Genomic DNA, 16,441 nt, shown 5'->3' on the forward strand with positions numbered 1-16,441 from the left:
GATTAATTAGTGAAATTGAAAATCAAGTCTGGTGGCCGCTTACATCAAAAGCTGAGATATTCCGTATATACCAAATAGCAATCATCTGTTGTTGAAATTCAGAAAGTTTGTGACGATCGCAGAAATTAAAATACTATTTACATGGGTCACACTTCACGGGTCAAGGTCTGATAATCATATGAGAGACTTGGCCAATCAGAAAGATTTTACGCTCTGTTATCTTGTCAAAGGTCTTCGATTTAATATTACAATATCCATTCGTTCTATTATTTTTTTCATGTAGTTACTGTTCACTAGAAAGTGATATTGGGATGTAATTTTCATACTCATGTTCTTTTTCGCACTTATATCTCTATGAAGCCTGGACTTTCTTCTCTATAGGCTTGAATAACAAATCAGATGAGATCTGTCTACCTTTAACCGGAGGTTTGGGTTCAATTCTAGAGAATGAAGAGATTTCTGATAGGAGGTTTCCCCGTTTCTGGGCTCTACGCGGCACGAACCCGAAATAGTTAGGGCCAGCGGATGCATTCATACCTAAAGGTTAAGGAGAAAAAATTCTATAAGGTTTTCAAAGAAAACTATGATGTGGACAGAAATCCTATATGAGGTCCAGGCGATGGATTATTGCGCTTATGCAAATGAAAGGGATGGAAAGGTGTTGTAAATGTGCAACGCACCAGGATTAGTCTATTGGAAATTAGGAGACCCAACTGCTGCTTATTTTACTGAATTATATACCCTATAAGGAGAAAAATCACAAAGAAATAAGAACGAATTTATGTGGATAATTATCTTTGAATCTCTGAATAAAAACAAAGTCAAGGAGGAAGCAGGTAAATGACATCGTTTTTATGAAATTTATTAATTACTAGTGGTTACTACAGTGAGCTAATAATGATGTGATTTTTGTCAATACTGCCCAATTTTAGTTTGATATGTTCCTCAAATATACACCCAATCTTTTTTCCATTCAGCATTTCGCATGCTTAGTTCCTCCACGAAGCAAAATATGCCAATATTCTCAGAATGGAAACGAAGTATACTTCATAATCATTAGTCCTTTTCACTTCATTAATATATCTCCTTTGTTCTCTTTCTAACTCATCAACCAATCGACTTTGATTGAAACACTAATAGTAAGTGCACTACAAAGACGTGCGAGGAAGAAATGCAACTGTACAAATATCTTTGGCACTATATAAAGAAAAGCATCTACATAAAATTTAAAGGGCTAAAGGTGAAAAATCCCTACTTTTAGAAAAATGAAACTGTACAGCCGCTCTCAATATTGGCACTATATAAAGAAAAGAAACGTGATGTAAACTTTGAACCGAAATTTAGGCTGCCAAGCTAATGAAAACCTTAAGATGTGGACGGCAATTAAGCACCAAAATGATATATATCCAGAAAGGATTATAAACAGTAATTGCGGATTTATTAGTGAAAATGAAAATCAAGTCTGGTGGCCGCTTACATCAAAAGCTAAGATATTCCGTATATACCAAATACCAATAATCAGAGTGTGTGACGATCAAAGAAATTAAAATACTATATACATCGGATAGTATATACATTGCCTAAATCAGATGCACGCTCTGTTATCTTGTTAAAATATTACATTGCCTAAAACAATACATTTGCGTTTATCCATTGGTTTTGTTAATTTTTCATGTAGTTACTCTCCGCTAGAAAGTGATATAATTCTCATACTCATGGTGCAATAATAATACTTGTAACGAAGATGGTACAGAATGTTCTTTTCGCACTTCTATCTAGCTCTATGAAGTCTGGACTGTTCTTCTTTTTAGGCTTGACTAACGAATCACGAAGAAGGGATGGATGAGATCTCTCACCCTTAATCGGAGGTTTAGGTTCAATTTTGGAGAATGGCGAAATTCCTTATAGGAGGTTTTCCCCTTTACTGAGCTCTACAAGGCTGAACCCAAAATATTTGGGCGAGCGGATGCATACCGAATGTAAAAATTGCACGGGGCGTCCTATTTGGTCGCCCCCATTTAACCTATACCCATTTTCTTAAAAAGTTTTAACTTGTACTCACTTTTTAAACAACTTCAGCCCTCTTTCTCCTCTTCCTTCTCTTCCTCAAAGTTATATCCGCCCTCAACCTCTTTCTGAAGTCGCATACAAATTGTATTTCTGTCAGTGCAAAAGAAATAAATAAGAAAAAAAATAGGAATATACAGTGTAATTTCGCATCATAAATGCCTCTCCGAAGAATATCGAAGTCTTGTTGCTTGATTGAATTGTGGCAATAGATGATCCGTTAAATGACGAAACTACAGATCCTATTTGATAATGCATGGCATTAGCAGCAACATATTGGTTTATGTAAATTGCTAAAAAGTTTCTTGCTTTATCAAATATCGATTAACAGTTCCTTTGGATGGTTTAGTTGTTGAACTAATCATCTAAATAATTGGTCCGATTAAAGAGTTATAAGATGAGGGATCCTTGCTATTGAATGCTTTATGTGAAAGTAAAGCAACTATTTTCACGTTTTCGTGACAGTATCATTATGAAGGGAAGAAGACTCTAGAGCTGAAGTTTGCCAATTACAAACAAAAACTTCGCCAGTTACAAAACAAAAACTTCAGCTCTAGAGCTGAAGTTTGCCAGTTACAAAATAAAAACTTCAGCTCTAAAGCTGAAGTTCGCCAGTTACAAAAATAAAAATTTAGCTGAAGTTCGCTAGTTACAAAACAAAAACTTCAGCTTTCGCCAGTTACAAAAACAAAAACTTCAGCAATTACAAACAAAAACTGCAGCAAATAGAGAACAAAACTTCAGCTACTATGCTTAAGTTCAGCAATTACAAATAAAAACTTCAACACACTTGCTACTTCAGTCCCGTCTACTAGAATGCTGAAGTTTTGCATGATTCCCTTTGCTACTTCAGCCCCGTATGCTGAAGTTACGCGAAAAAGTGGGTACATTTGCAATTTTTTTTGCAAAGCGGGCACAAGTTAAAACGTGATCCAAAAAACGGGTATAGATGCAAATGCCCCATACCGAATGGGATATGCCCATTGAAAATACCAGTTACTACCATATTTATTTTACCTTGTATACCTACTTTATATATATTTATTTTACCATGTATACTTACTTTATAAATTTATCTGATCTTGCACATCCAGTGTATTCCAAAATAGAATATTGTCTAAAATAAATTTATAAAGTAGGTATACCATAATAAATTTAGAATATTGTAATATATTTGGTTTAAATACTATATTCCAAATTAAAAAATTATACAATGTGTGATTTGAATATTGTATTTCAAATTAAAATATTATGGTATATTTAATTTGAATATTGAATTCTTTATTAGAATAATATGGTATATTTAGTTTGGATAATGTATTACAAATTATAACATTGTGGTATGATTAGTTTGCATATTGTATTTGAAATTAAAATATTGTAATATGTTTGAGTTTGAATATTATGGTATTTTTGATTTGGACTTTTTTCAAATTAAGATATTGTGTATATTTCAGAATATGTCAAAAGATTTAGAGGTATAGAATTAATAGTTTGGGGATATTTGATATAATTTTAAAACTTAAGTATATCATGAAAGTTACAAATAAATATATATGAAACTTTCTCGAAAAATTTCTGTAAGGTTTTCAAAGAAAACTATGATGTGGGCAGAAACCCTATATGAGGTCCATGCGACCGAGCTTCTTCCCAAGCATACAATTTTCTGGATGTAAATGATGATATTTATATAGATAAATCGTATATATCGTAGAATAAAGTACCATATATATATATATAACTAGGAAAACGTATTGACCCAACTGCTGCTTACTTTTGAATATATATACCCTATAGGGAGAAAAATCATCAACAAATAAGAACAACGTTATCTGGATAACTATCTTTGAATCTCTGAGTAAAAACAAAGTCAAGGAGGAAGCAGGTAAATGACATCGTTTTTTATGAAATTTATTAATGAGTACTTTCTCCGGTTCACTTTAATTGATTTTTTGGCCTTTTTTTTGTGGTTCATAATATGTGATTTTTTCAGATATCAAGAATGAATTAACTTTTTTTTTTTTCAAAGTTACCCTTGGAGTAAAGAGCTTAGAAGTATTTGTTATATTTCCAATAAACAAATTAAAGTTAATATGGTCAATTAATGGTAAAAGGTGAATTTTCTATTACGCGTGATAAAAACAATCAAAAAAATCAATTAAAGTAGACCGAAGGGAAGGGAGCAGTGTTACTACAACTAACAATGATGTGATTTTGCCCATACTGCCCGATCTCAATTGGATATTTTCCTCAAAACCACACTCAATCAAGGACACTGTTTAAAGAATTTGTAATATTTTCGTTATTAAGACCAGATGCAGATCACTTTGATAAGACTTGTGTTTATATGAAATAAAAGTAGGTGCTTTATATTTATCATGATTACATAAATATATAAGTATTATGTCAACTTCTATATGAGTTAAATGTTGCGCAACAAGAGCTATTAATCCTTTCCGCGTAAAGGCTGTTCTAGTTACAAGTTTATCATATCTTGAGATCATGAAAATCGAGCAAGAAACTACAATTGAATCAAATTTTAGCTAAATTATATTTGTGCAAAAAATTCCGACTAAAAATGAAATAAATATTCTATTCTCATCAAAAACATTCTTTATTTCACCTAAGGATATCGCCTAGTGATCAATAAAGTGAGTAGAAACAATGACAGACAAGGATTAAAATTACAACAGAGACAAAATTCAGAAATAATTGAAGTGCACGCAAGCTGGCTCGAATATTAATGTTATTATGAAGAATGGAAAGCCTTTTTCTTCGAGAGGAAGCAGTTGCTAAGACATCTAACTTGTAATTTGTCAATGAGAGAGATCAAGAATCGGCCTAAGTGAGAAACTAAAAAACAGTACATATAATATCAAGTCGGATGAACCAGCATAACTTGGTAACGAAAACATAGTCCTAATCTAAAGGAACATGCCAAAGAGTGACTAATTTCTAGTCTAACTCAAACATGTACAAAATCAACAGAAGAATTTACAATGCATAAGCTCAAAAAGAGAAAAGAAAAGAAAAAGTCTGATCATATTCAGAACAATAAAGAAGAGAGAATTTACAAAATCAAGAAAACTTAATATGACCAGCTTGTCCTACGGCAATGTTTACCAGTTGGTGGTAATTTGTCACTTGGTCCATTCATAACACTTGTTGGAGAGGTTGACCTTTCACTTACAACAGTTTTCTCACTAAATCTTCTTACATATTCCTTCTTCTTTTTTGGCCTTTTTGTCTTTGTGCTTGAACTTGAGTTTCCTCCTCTAATTGTAGGAATTATGTACCATCCAATTGAAGTACACATTATTGCAAATGACCTTCCATATATAGCCAAAAAAACCAATATCAATATTATAGTCATTGGCAAATAAAACAAAGGTTTCTTCAAATTTTCCAACTTAAATTTCCAAGAAATGCTCCTTTTTAGCCTTCTCTTGGAATCAACTTGCAATTCTTTCCCTTCATTTGTTTCGTCAGTCGCCTGAGATTGAATTTTTTCAGTGGTTTGCTTGCTGTCGTGATCATTTGTTGTCTGCTTCTTGTCCTTCAACTTAACAACAATGGGCTTGACATCATTGGAATTCGAAAAGACGAAACGAACGAAAGAGATATCATCAGGGCCAATTTGTGAATAAATCCTCTGTTTCTTGTCTTCAAGATCAGCTAAAAGTGCAGAAAATTTGTCAAGACCTCGGTCTGAATAAGGGTTATTCTTGTTACTAGACCTTGTTCTTGACAAATTCTTTTTTGATCTTTTTGGTGTTGAACAAGGGCTTAAATTTTTCATATCATCTTCATCTTGATGATGAAAAGATCCACAAATAAATGGATTAACCATTTTAGAAATCAAAAAACAAATGGGAATTTTTGGGTATGGAGAATATGAATGTTTTTTTTGGAGTGAATATTGACTTTTGGTTGTTGGATTGTATTTTTTGTGTCTACAGAAAAAGAGAGGTAGAATAAGCTTATTTATTAGAGTCTGTTTGGAAGACCTGATCTAAGCGGGAATTGGGAATAGTCAAATCAAAAATGGGGGACTTGAATATAATTATTAATTAAAAAATTGGGAAATTGATAGTTCTATAGAAGCTTCTTTGAGGAGATCGATGATGTATGACTTCCTAATTCTTGCGAAAGAGGTAATTATTGCATATTAAATCATTGTTCAAGTGAATATAAGAAATTGAATTGGTCCAGATCTGCCATATTGATATTATAATATATACTCTCAAATTTCATTAGTAAAGGATTAAACGTTAATTTACCCTTCAAGTTGTTATACTATTTTCTTTAAGCCCGCCTGAAGTTTTTATAATTCAAAAAACACCAGCAACTTTCAAAAATGCACAAGGATGCCCACCCCTCTTACTCTTTCTCTCTTTTTCAGCCAAGCAACTTAGCCTAAGCTAGCGTTTAGACATAGATTTGGTGTAACTTTTTTTTTTGTTGATAAAACTAACATTTCATTTCATCAAAAAAACTGTCTTTACAAAACCAGATTAATACTGACCATTAGGGGTGTACATAGGTCGGGTTAGTTCGGATTTTACAATTACCAAGCCAAACCAATTTTATCGGGTTATTAAATCTAAAGACCAAACCAAACCAATAAAACTCGGGTTTTCTCGGATTTTCGGGTTATTCGGATTTTTTTGATTTTTTTCCGGTAAAATCTTCGTAGAACAAAACATATAACTTGTGCTCAAAATATTTTTTTAATCCTAGTAAGATACAACTATATAAAGTATTTTCCAAAAAAATAATACAAAATATGAGATGTGTCATGACATTATCCTAAAATATTCAATAATAAAGACAATAAAATTATGTAATATAAATATTGCTAATTAAAAAGCCATAATAAAAATAAACATAATCTAAAAGTACTAAGTCATGTTAAAATAAGTAGACTAATAAGGGAGTATTAATTACATGACTAAACGCTAAAGAAAAAATAAAAATAGGTTATGTATTTTTATCTAAATTATTACAAAACAAAAAAATAGATATTCAATACATTTTCGTTCGTAGTATTGAATTGAATGTCTTTTGTTAGCATTAGTATTGACTTGATTTTGGTTTGGGCTTTTCTTAGCATTATTTAATTTACTAATATTAATGGCTATAAAACTTATTGGAACACTCAAAAGTTCTAAGTTCAACCTTGAAATAATACCTTAAAAGATAAAATTATGAAAAATTTTAAGAAATATTTATAAATTACATCACAATAAATATATTTATATATTAAATATATCTAAAATTTCTACATATGTAATGTCGGGTTGGTTTGGTTTCGGTTTGACTTTCTTTAGTTAAAACCAAACCAAACCAATTATGGTCGGGTTTTTTTTTCCAACACCAAACCATAGTCAGGTTTTTTTTTCGGTTTGACTCGAATTATTGGGTTGGTGCGGTTTGTCGGTTTTTTTTGTACACCCCTACTTACCATGAATCTCCTATCACTATTACTATTACAAGAATTAACTAGACTCCTAAGGATAATTGTTTAACTTTGCATTGCTTGTTGCCATTTGATCTTTGATCTCCCTTGTATGTGCATGTGTATATCAATTTCCTTGCAAATTTTGGAAATTGAAATTGTGTTTGAACATACTGTTTTCAATTTTATTTTTGTTGAAAAATGTACACAAAATCTATGGCCAAATGGTGCTCAGTCATTAACAAACCATTAGGGTGTAAAGCACTACTTTGTCGCTCGTAATAATGGATCCCGGAAATTAAGAGGAAAGTATTGTTAAAAATTAATATTTTCTTTCTACTAATAATAAGTAGTATAGTAATAAATTTGTTAGGTCTTTTTTAAAAATAAAATAAAATATTTTTTCTCTACTTCCAAACGCTATCCCACGTTTTATAAATCATCAAATAAAACCTTATAATTATCTTATCACATTACATAAGCGATGGCTATCTTTCGCAAGATGATTTGTCAAGAATTGAACTTTACACAAGCCTTAACTCTTCTTAAATTAGTAGCTAAACCTACAGGAAAGAAAAAGAGAAAATATCAGTAACTCTTAAATCCAAAGCAAAAGATTTTCGTCCAAGTAATTAATTTTACCCATCATAAAATTAATACTTCACGTAAAGAATTTAATGTTGCTTGTGGATAGTTCTTATAATCAGTTAATTACCCATAGCTATATAGGTAGTAGAACAGCCATAGGTGGGGGGGGGGGGGACTAGATGGCATGAAATTAGGTAGGTTATCAAATCTATAATTTCATTAAATATTAGATAAAGGAACAATATCCTCTTTACTTTTTATGTGTTTGAACTTTAAAATATAAAAATAATCTATAGAAAAAAAGAAGTTATTTTTGTCTTGTTTGTCAAGTCCTAAAAATATATACTATTAGAATCTTTATCAGTGAAATCAAGTTAAGTTTTTGTGACTCTTATCAATCGAACATTATTGAACAATTAAGATAAAAAAAAATTGTACTCCTAATTAGGATAAGTGTAGGGCATCCCTAACGGTCCAGCCGCCAAACAAAGCTGCAAGCTCAAAAATTAGTGAAGTTTTATCCGTTCGACACGTAATATTTTGAATATTTACGTATATAAACGATATTTAAGCACATTTATTATGAGATCGACAACTTATTTGGAAAATTACAAACAAACAAACGAAGTGAAATCATGGTCAATATAATAGTAGGTGTTGTGTACCATGAACTTTGCCGTACCCTTACAGAGCAATATTCAATTAAGACACGAATCTAAAATTTAAGTTTTATGAGTTCAATTTGTAAATTTTTTAGCATTGAACCCATTGTATTTTTAAAGTTATGAGTTCATATTGCTATATGTTACAATATTAATGAATTTTTACAAATAAATTTATGCTCCGTATCAAAAGTACTGGGTTCAGTTGAATCCGATACCAATGCGTTGCATCCGCCTATGCTATCAAGTACCAATAATATATATTTCCGTAATTTCTTCAACATTTTCTAATAGTTGTCTTGACTTGCACCCACAGAGAAAAGAAAATATTAGGAGGACTTTTCGGGTTTTTCTTTTGGTTATTTTTTTACTTAGCTGTACTGTTGCCTTTTTTTTTTTTTTTTTTTTTAATTTCTAGTTACAAAAAGAGCAAATAAAATGAAGTGGAATTTTTTTATGGATAAAGCGGGAAAGAAAAATGAAAAGTTAAAATGTAACATACTGCCCCCATTTCCTGTATTTATATTTTTTAAGTTAAACACTGAATGTGAGTAAGTAGGTTTAACATTGGCTGATTACATAATACGATGTGCCCATTCAGAAAATCTATTGATTCAGAAAAATCGATAATTATCCCTCCCCCCCCCCCCCCCCACATGAAGAATAGAATGAAGGGAAACACGTGATTTTGAAAATATGAAGTACATACAGTTCAGATATATACAATTGAAGATAACTCAAAACTCTAACACGGGAATCAATTTTGTTTTTTTCTATTTTCTCTCTTTAATTTGGACTATCGTACCACAAATTGCCATGGTCAGAGAGAATGAGATAACCCCAAATTTGGGAATTGACCGAATTGCTTGGACTACACTATTATTCGTTTAAGAAGCCACGTTAGCTATAAATTATCCAATGTATTTGTTTAACCAAATATCTGAGTCTTTGGTCAAAGCTAAAAAGAAATTCGGGTTACTGATAATCAGGAGACAAAAATAAAATATTTTTGAGAACGATGGTAAAGAAGCAAATAGATGTGTATTTCAATAAATTCTCAATAGTATTCCGTGTCCTTACAAATGATGATACTTATTCCTTTTATAGATAATTCTAGGTAAATGAATGAAGCCTCAGCTTTAATGATATAATCATGAGTAATAAATGATATTAAATAAGCCGTTATACAATCATTCTTATTAAATACCAATTTCGTAACGTATCAAGTATTTAATAATGAATTTGGACTCCTTTCTGTCATCAGATCTTTGCTTTCAATGCCTTCTATCCGTTGGCTGTAAATAATTTAAATTGGTACGAGACTCGTATCTATACGTCGTCTCGTGCCTATTTAAATTCTTCTTCCCGTGGCTGTTTCCATCAGTGCCTCTTAGTCAATTGCTGCGCTTTGACCATTTAACTAATCTACGTGTCATGCCACATCATCTTTTAATATAAACTCAGTTTTTTCCCAATACAGATAGTCCCCCCACTTTCCATTTTTTTATCAATTAAATAATTGGGAAGTGGATCTTCATGTAAAAGGAATTTTTGCCACAATTAATGCTCATGACAGTACTAACGTCTCAGCAGTCTTTTCCATTTAATGTTCTGCCCATGTGTCATTTTCTAATTGATTCCGCTATTCATACCCTTTTTCGAGACTTCTTCATTCTCACTATTTACGAAGTGACAACTGCCTTTATTATAGGCTTTTCATCATTACACTTAAAAAGTTGACGGTTCCCATTTTACACATAACTTTGTCTTCCTTTGTCTTCTTCACAAATCTTCAGCACATACTTCCTCTTAACAATGTCTTCTTCAAACCCTAACCGTAAAAAAGTTCCAATTCTAGATCAATTCCCCAACGCCCCTGTTAGACACAGAAGAGGCGGAGGAGGTAGGCTTCGAACAGGGTTAGAATCTACGCGAGGCGGCTCCTCTGGTTCTTCTTCAAGGAGTTCTATCCCAAAAGCTCCTTCTTCTAAAAGTAGGGAAATTCTTGATCCTTCTCAAAAACCCTCAGTTGATGATATAGTTCCTGGCGATTTGTCTTTTGAAAGTGACAAAACGTCTCTTCAAAAACAAATTAAAAATTTAGAAAGAGCCGATACTTACCCAACAATAGTAACCGAGCTTACAATCCCCACCATAAGAAGAGATTGTAACTGGAAGGATAGTCTCCGAATGTCAATTCCTTCCCCAAATCAAAGAATTTCCTCTTTTAGAAGTGGGTCTTCTTCTGTTTACACTTACCCCTTCACTTTAGGTTTTAATCCTCCGATTGACCCAGTTATTCTCGATTTTTGTCGTTTCTTTACAATTTGTTTGACCCAAATCGGTCCATTGGTGTGGAGAACAGTGGCTTGTTTGAGATATTTATCTTCCAAGGCCAATGTCAATTTCACCTTTTCTCACCTCATTCATCTATACCATCCTAACTTAATACACCATGGAGTTTTTACCTTAACTGCAAGGAGCAAAAAAGTTTTGGTAAATCCTGAGGATGACAAAGATCGTGGATGGTATATCCGTTACGTTGCTATCCGTACAGTGGACTTGATTGGTGAAACAAATATTCCCTTCCCTGAGAAGTGGAATTTTGAACGTAGGTTTCCTTTTATTTACCGTACCTACTTTTGAGAATTTCAAAAGAAAGTTGTTTTTTAACCTCGTCCCTTCTTGGTTTTGTAGCAACCATGGAAGATGTGGAACCTATTCCCAACTTTCGTGGTTGGGTAGACTCACTTTTGAAGATTGCTGCTAGGGAGCAGAGAACTTGGAAATCAATTTCTTCCTTACATGGCTGGAAGGTCAAAACACATGGTATCCCCCCTTTTATATGAATTTTTTTTACATGTTAAGCACTTCTTCCTCAACTTTAATCATGTATATCCATCCTTTAATCATGATTTGGCATTAGAGGAATGACGAATGAAGTAGCTATGGCCATTCGCATGTCTGCGAATGCTGCTCTTGATTTGGATAAGGCTCGAGCCTTGCTGCCTAAAAGGAAAGCTACAAAGGAAAGTTCTGAAGAAGAAGAGGAGGGTACCTCCCTAATTACCAGACCAAGGGTCAGGAGACGAATAATCATTGATGATGAAATTGAAAACACTACTGCTCGTACCTCCGCCACCGAGCCTGTTTTGATTCAATCTGATGAGGACGCTGAACCAAGAGATAATAATGAGTCAATTCAGCATCTTTTTAACAGTGGTTTCGGGAGTGGCGAGCTTGGCCCTGTTTTTGATGAAGCTCCTCTTTCCTCATTTGTTCCTATTTCCTCCATTCCTCTGCCAGCCGTAAGTATTTCTTTACCAGTTTTGACGACTTTCGTTCTTTTGCCAGTTTCTACCGCTTATATATCCGTTCCCTTGGCTATTTCTACCGCACCTTCTTCCGCTCCTATGTTGGTTTCTACATCTTTTCCTTCCATTCCTTCCACTGCTCCTCTTCCCTCTGTTCATCATACAGAGACATGTTCTAGCAGTGGAAGTATGACTATGAGAAGTGTTACTTTGGAGGTTCCTGCCAATCATAGCCTCTTGAGGAAGACCGGCAGAGCCGATGTTTGGCTCGAACCTCTAATTGGAGATATCGAGAAGAAGAAGATGGAGAGTCATAGCTGCTTAACTCTGATGAATGACGTAGTTCATTCTACTTTGAAGGTATTTTTACCAACAAGTTTTTTTAATTATCTTCAATCTCTCATTTCCATGACTTACCTCTGTAGGCTAACCTTATTGGCACGGAATTAATGGGAAGAATTTTCCTACTGGAAAGAAAAGCTCGTGAGTCTGAAAAGACTGTCCACGAGGCCGAAGAAATAGCTAGGGGAGCCCATCTTGAAGCAACCAATTGGAAGGAGCAGTTCGAGAATGCTCAAGGTACCATAGAGGAGTTGCAAGAAGATAAAAATCTCCTGGAGCAGCAAAACCGTGGTTTAACTTCTGAACTGGCAACTGTCAAAGCCTCTTCAAGCCAATTGAAAAGAGACAAAGAGATTTTGGAATGCTCTTTGTCAGAACAATTATCCAGGGCTAGCGAAGAAGTTAGGGAGCTGAAGGCACTTTTGGCTAGGAAGGAAGAATATGCAGGAGAGTTAGTGCAAAGCTTGACTCAAGCTCAGGCTGACTTACAGACTTCTTCTGACGAGATTCATGCCTTGAAGAGTTCTCATGCTTCTCTTGAAGCTTCCCTTGATTCCCATTTAACTGAATATCAAATTTTAAAAAACGATCTTGCTATGTGGGAAAAGGAATATGGACTTCTAGAGGAAAATTTTAACATAGAAGTGAGTTGGGCTTTCCTGAAATCTTGTCGTGATGCTTTGACGGAAGCTGCTCAAGAAGGTTTTGACTTGCAGTCTGAACTGGCCAAAGTCGTAGATACCATCGAGAAAAGCCAACAGTCTACTGATACTCCTTCTCCTGCACTTGAAGTTCCTGGAACAGAAGAACTTTTAAATGAAGAAGTGAATACTGCAGCAATTGGGATTACAATTCCTGCTTCAGCTGAAAATGTTGCAATTCCAGCTTCAGAGGGTGAAACTTCTATGACCCAGTCTGTGGAAGTTGAAGCTTCCGTGACTCTTGTTTCCCTCATTGATCCTAACATTTCAAGCTCTGCTGAAACCGTTCCTGTTGCTGCTTCTTCAGAAGTTGCCACCGTGCCTGTGGCTGAAAGTGAAATTAATATTGCAACTTCTGATGTGCTAACCCCTTCAATTGGATGATGGTTTTATCCCTTAGTTTTTAAGGGATTTTTTGGTGAAAGTCCCCAGTTATCATAATGGGGCACTTGTATAAACTTTTATTGACTAAGTTTCTACTTAGTCTTTTTAATTATATTAAGAAGTTTTGTTAGTACTTCAATGTGTTCTATTCTTGCCTTTTCCTTACTTATTTAGGACTTATAGAATAGTTTAGCATTTTTATCCTTTGAAAATGCTTTATGATTCTTCTCATGACTTATTAACATGAGGCTTATAAAAGAGGGCCCTTTTATTTTATCGACACTTAATGAAGAAGACGTCTCAACTTCATAATGGTGTTATAATACGATGAAAGAAATAGGAAAACACACGTTTTGTATGAAACAACTTTGGCAAGTTTTTATTCATAAACTTTTAACAAGTGTTTGACTGTTACATGTATTACAATACATCTACAACTTTCTCGTAACTGTTTTTCTTGTAACAGATTTGTAAATAACATAAAATAAACAAGGTTTTTCTTCATAACCTGTTTCAGTACATAGTCATGACCCTATCTTTACATATTAAGAAGGGTTTGAGAGGTGACTTTGTTTATGAGTTTGAGAGATGACTCTGTTGTTCTCATGAATGCTGAAGACTTCGTAACTTTTTCTCAACACTTGCTTCTTTGTGGCCGATTTTTGTTCGATACTCGTATCTGTTTCTCTACACATATCTGTGTATAATATGTAGTCCCCCAAGTGTTTGAGCGATGAAATATGAAGCCTCGAGCACTTGTTTATTTCTTTTACTTTGGCCCTTTTCCTGAAACAGAAAGATATACGGGACTCGACGGTGCGATTATAGATGAAGACTGCCTAACTCGTGTGTATTTCCATCAGATTAATTGTAACCCTGGGCTAGGAATTTAAGAATACTCCATTTTGCCTTGCAGGTTGTGACTCATCATTTGGCACGAGTTAGGATATTTTGCCTAGCATCTAAAATCGTTAGTAAAATATTAATAAACCAAGAGAGAAATTTTAACATGATGATACCTGACCGTAGGTACTTTCTTAAAAGTAATATCTTTTTAAGTGGACAGCATTCCAATATGAGGGTAAAACTTTACCATCCATTGTTTCCAACTGGTATGCTCCTTTTCCCGCAATGCCACGGACTTTGTATGGTCCTTCCCATGTTGGACTTAGCTTTCCTGAGTTAGCAGCTTTTGCAGATTGGAACACCTTTTTAAGCACGAAGTCCCCAATTTTGAAAAATCTGAGGCGTGCTTTCCTATTGTAATATCGTTCTATTACTTGCTTTTGTGCTGCCATCCTTATCAAAGCAGCTTCTCTTCTTCCTTCAAGTAAATCTAGGCTAACCCGCATCTCTTCATTATTAGATTCCTCCGTTTCTTGATCGTATCGTGTGCTTGGCTCACCTATTTCAACTGGAATTAAGGCTTCCGTACCATAAACCATCGAAAATGGTGTTTCTCCAGTGCCTGTTTTGGTCGTTGTACGATAAGCCCATAGTACTCCAGGTAACACCTCAGGCCAATTACCTTTTGAATCTTGTAACCTCTTTTTCAAGTTATTGATAATAACTTTGTTAGTTGATTCTGCTTGTCCATTCCCCACTAGATGATATGGCGTAGACGTTATTCTTTTGATCTGCCGACTTCGAAGAAATTCTGTAACTTGTGCTCCAATGAATTGTGGTCCATTGTCACACACGATCTCCTTTGGTACTCCAAAGCGGCATATTATATTTCGCCATATGAAGTCTTTAACTTCTTTTTCTCGTACTTGTTTAAATGCCCCTGCTTCTACCCATTTAGTGAAATAATCTGTAAGTACAAGTAGAAATTTTACCTGATCTTTTGCTTGTGGAAGTGGACCTACGATATCCATTCCCCATTTCATAAAGGGCCAAGGGGCTAAAACAGGATGTAGTAACTCAGCTGGTCTGTGCATATTATTGCCGTACCTTTGACATTTATCATATTTGGACACGAAACTGGTTGCCTCTTCTTCCATCTTAGGCCAATAATATCCTGTGCGAATTAACGTTCTTACCAGTGACTGTCCTCCTGCGTGATTCCCACAATGTCCTTCATGTACTTCTCTCATGACATATTCGGTTTGAGAGGGTCCGAGACACCTTGCTAGTGGTCCGCCGAACATCTTTCGATAAAGATTACCTTGATATAAACAATATCGTGCAACTTTTTTGTGAAGCGCGTATTCCGTGCTGTAAAAAGGCAACAATTTCATTTCTCCAATCCCATGTTAGATGATTAAAATTTACCTCGTTTTTACCAGGTTCAAGAACGGAATGAAATAGATGTATGACTGAAGCATCTGTATTGTTTGCCACGTCTACTGCGGATGCAAGGTTTGCTAAAGCATCTGGCTCTACATTCTCATCTCTTGGGATCTGCACTACTTTCCAAGTTTGGAATTGCTTTATTAACTCCCGTACCTTTGCGAGGTATTCTTGCATTCGTGACTCTCTGGCTATATAAGTCCCCAGCATCTGATTAACCACGAGTTGAGAATCACTCTTGATTATAATCTGTGTTATGCCGAGTTCTCGTGCCAATTCTAAACCTGCAATTACAGCCTCATACTCTGCTTCATTGTTAGTTATAGAATGACATTTTATAGCCTGTCTAATGGTCTCACCCGCAGGAGGTACGAGGACTATTCCTAAGCCTGCCCCTTTTACATTAGATGAACCGCCAGTGTATAAAACCCAAGTCCCCGGGTTCGCACCATTAAAAACTAATAATTCTTTTTCTGCTTCTAAATGCATCCCCTGGCTAAAATCAGCCACGAAAGCAGCTAGTACTTGAGACTTTATAGCGGTCCTGGGTTGATAAATAACTTCATACTCACTTAGTTCTATAGCCCATTTTGCTAATCTTCCTGAAAGTTCGTGTTTATGCAAAATATTTCG

General features: G+C 34.5%; 1 protein-coding gene across 1 annotated transcript; it reads right to left on the reverse strand.

Annotated features, from left to right (window-relative positions):
• Window positions 1–2,075: 2,075 nt before the first annotated feature.
• On the reverse strand, window positions 2,076–5,917 carry LOC107797541 (uncharacterized). Its single transcript, XM_075232002.1, has 3 exons — window positions 5,478–5,917; window positions 5,247–5,396; window positions 2,076–2,160 (listed from the first exon to the last, which is right to left on the reverse strand). The coding sequence occupies exons 1-3, from the start codon at window positions 5,915–5,917 to the stop codon at window positions 2,076–2,078; spliced, it is 675 nt and encodes a 224-aa protein (XP_075088103.1).
• Window positions 5,918–16,441: the final 10,524 nt, after the last annotated feature.

Source organism: Nicotiana tabacum, chromosome 16 (genome assembly GCF_000715075.1).
Source record: "Nicotiana tabacum cultivar K326 chromosome 16, ASM71507v2, whole genome shotgun sequence".
NCBI classification, from domain to species: Eukaryota; Viridiplantae; Streptophyta; class Magnoliopsida; order Solanales; family Solanaceae; genus Nicotiana; species Nicotiana tabacum.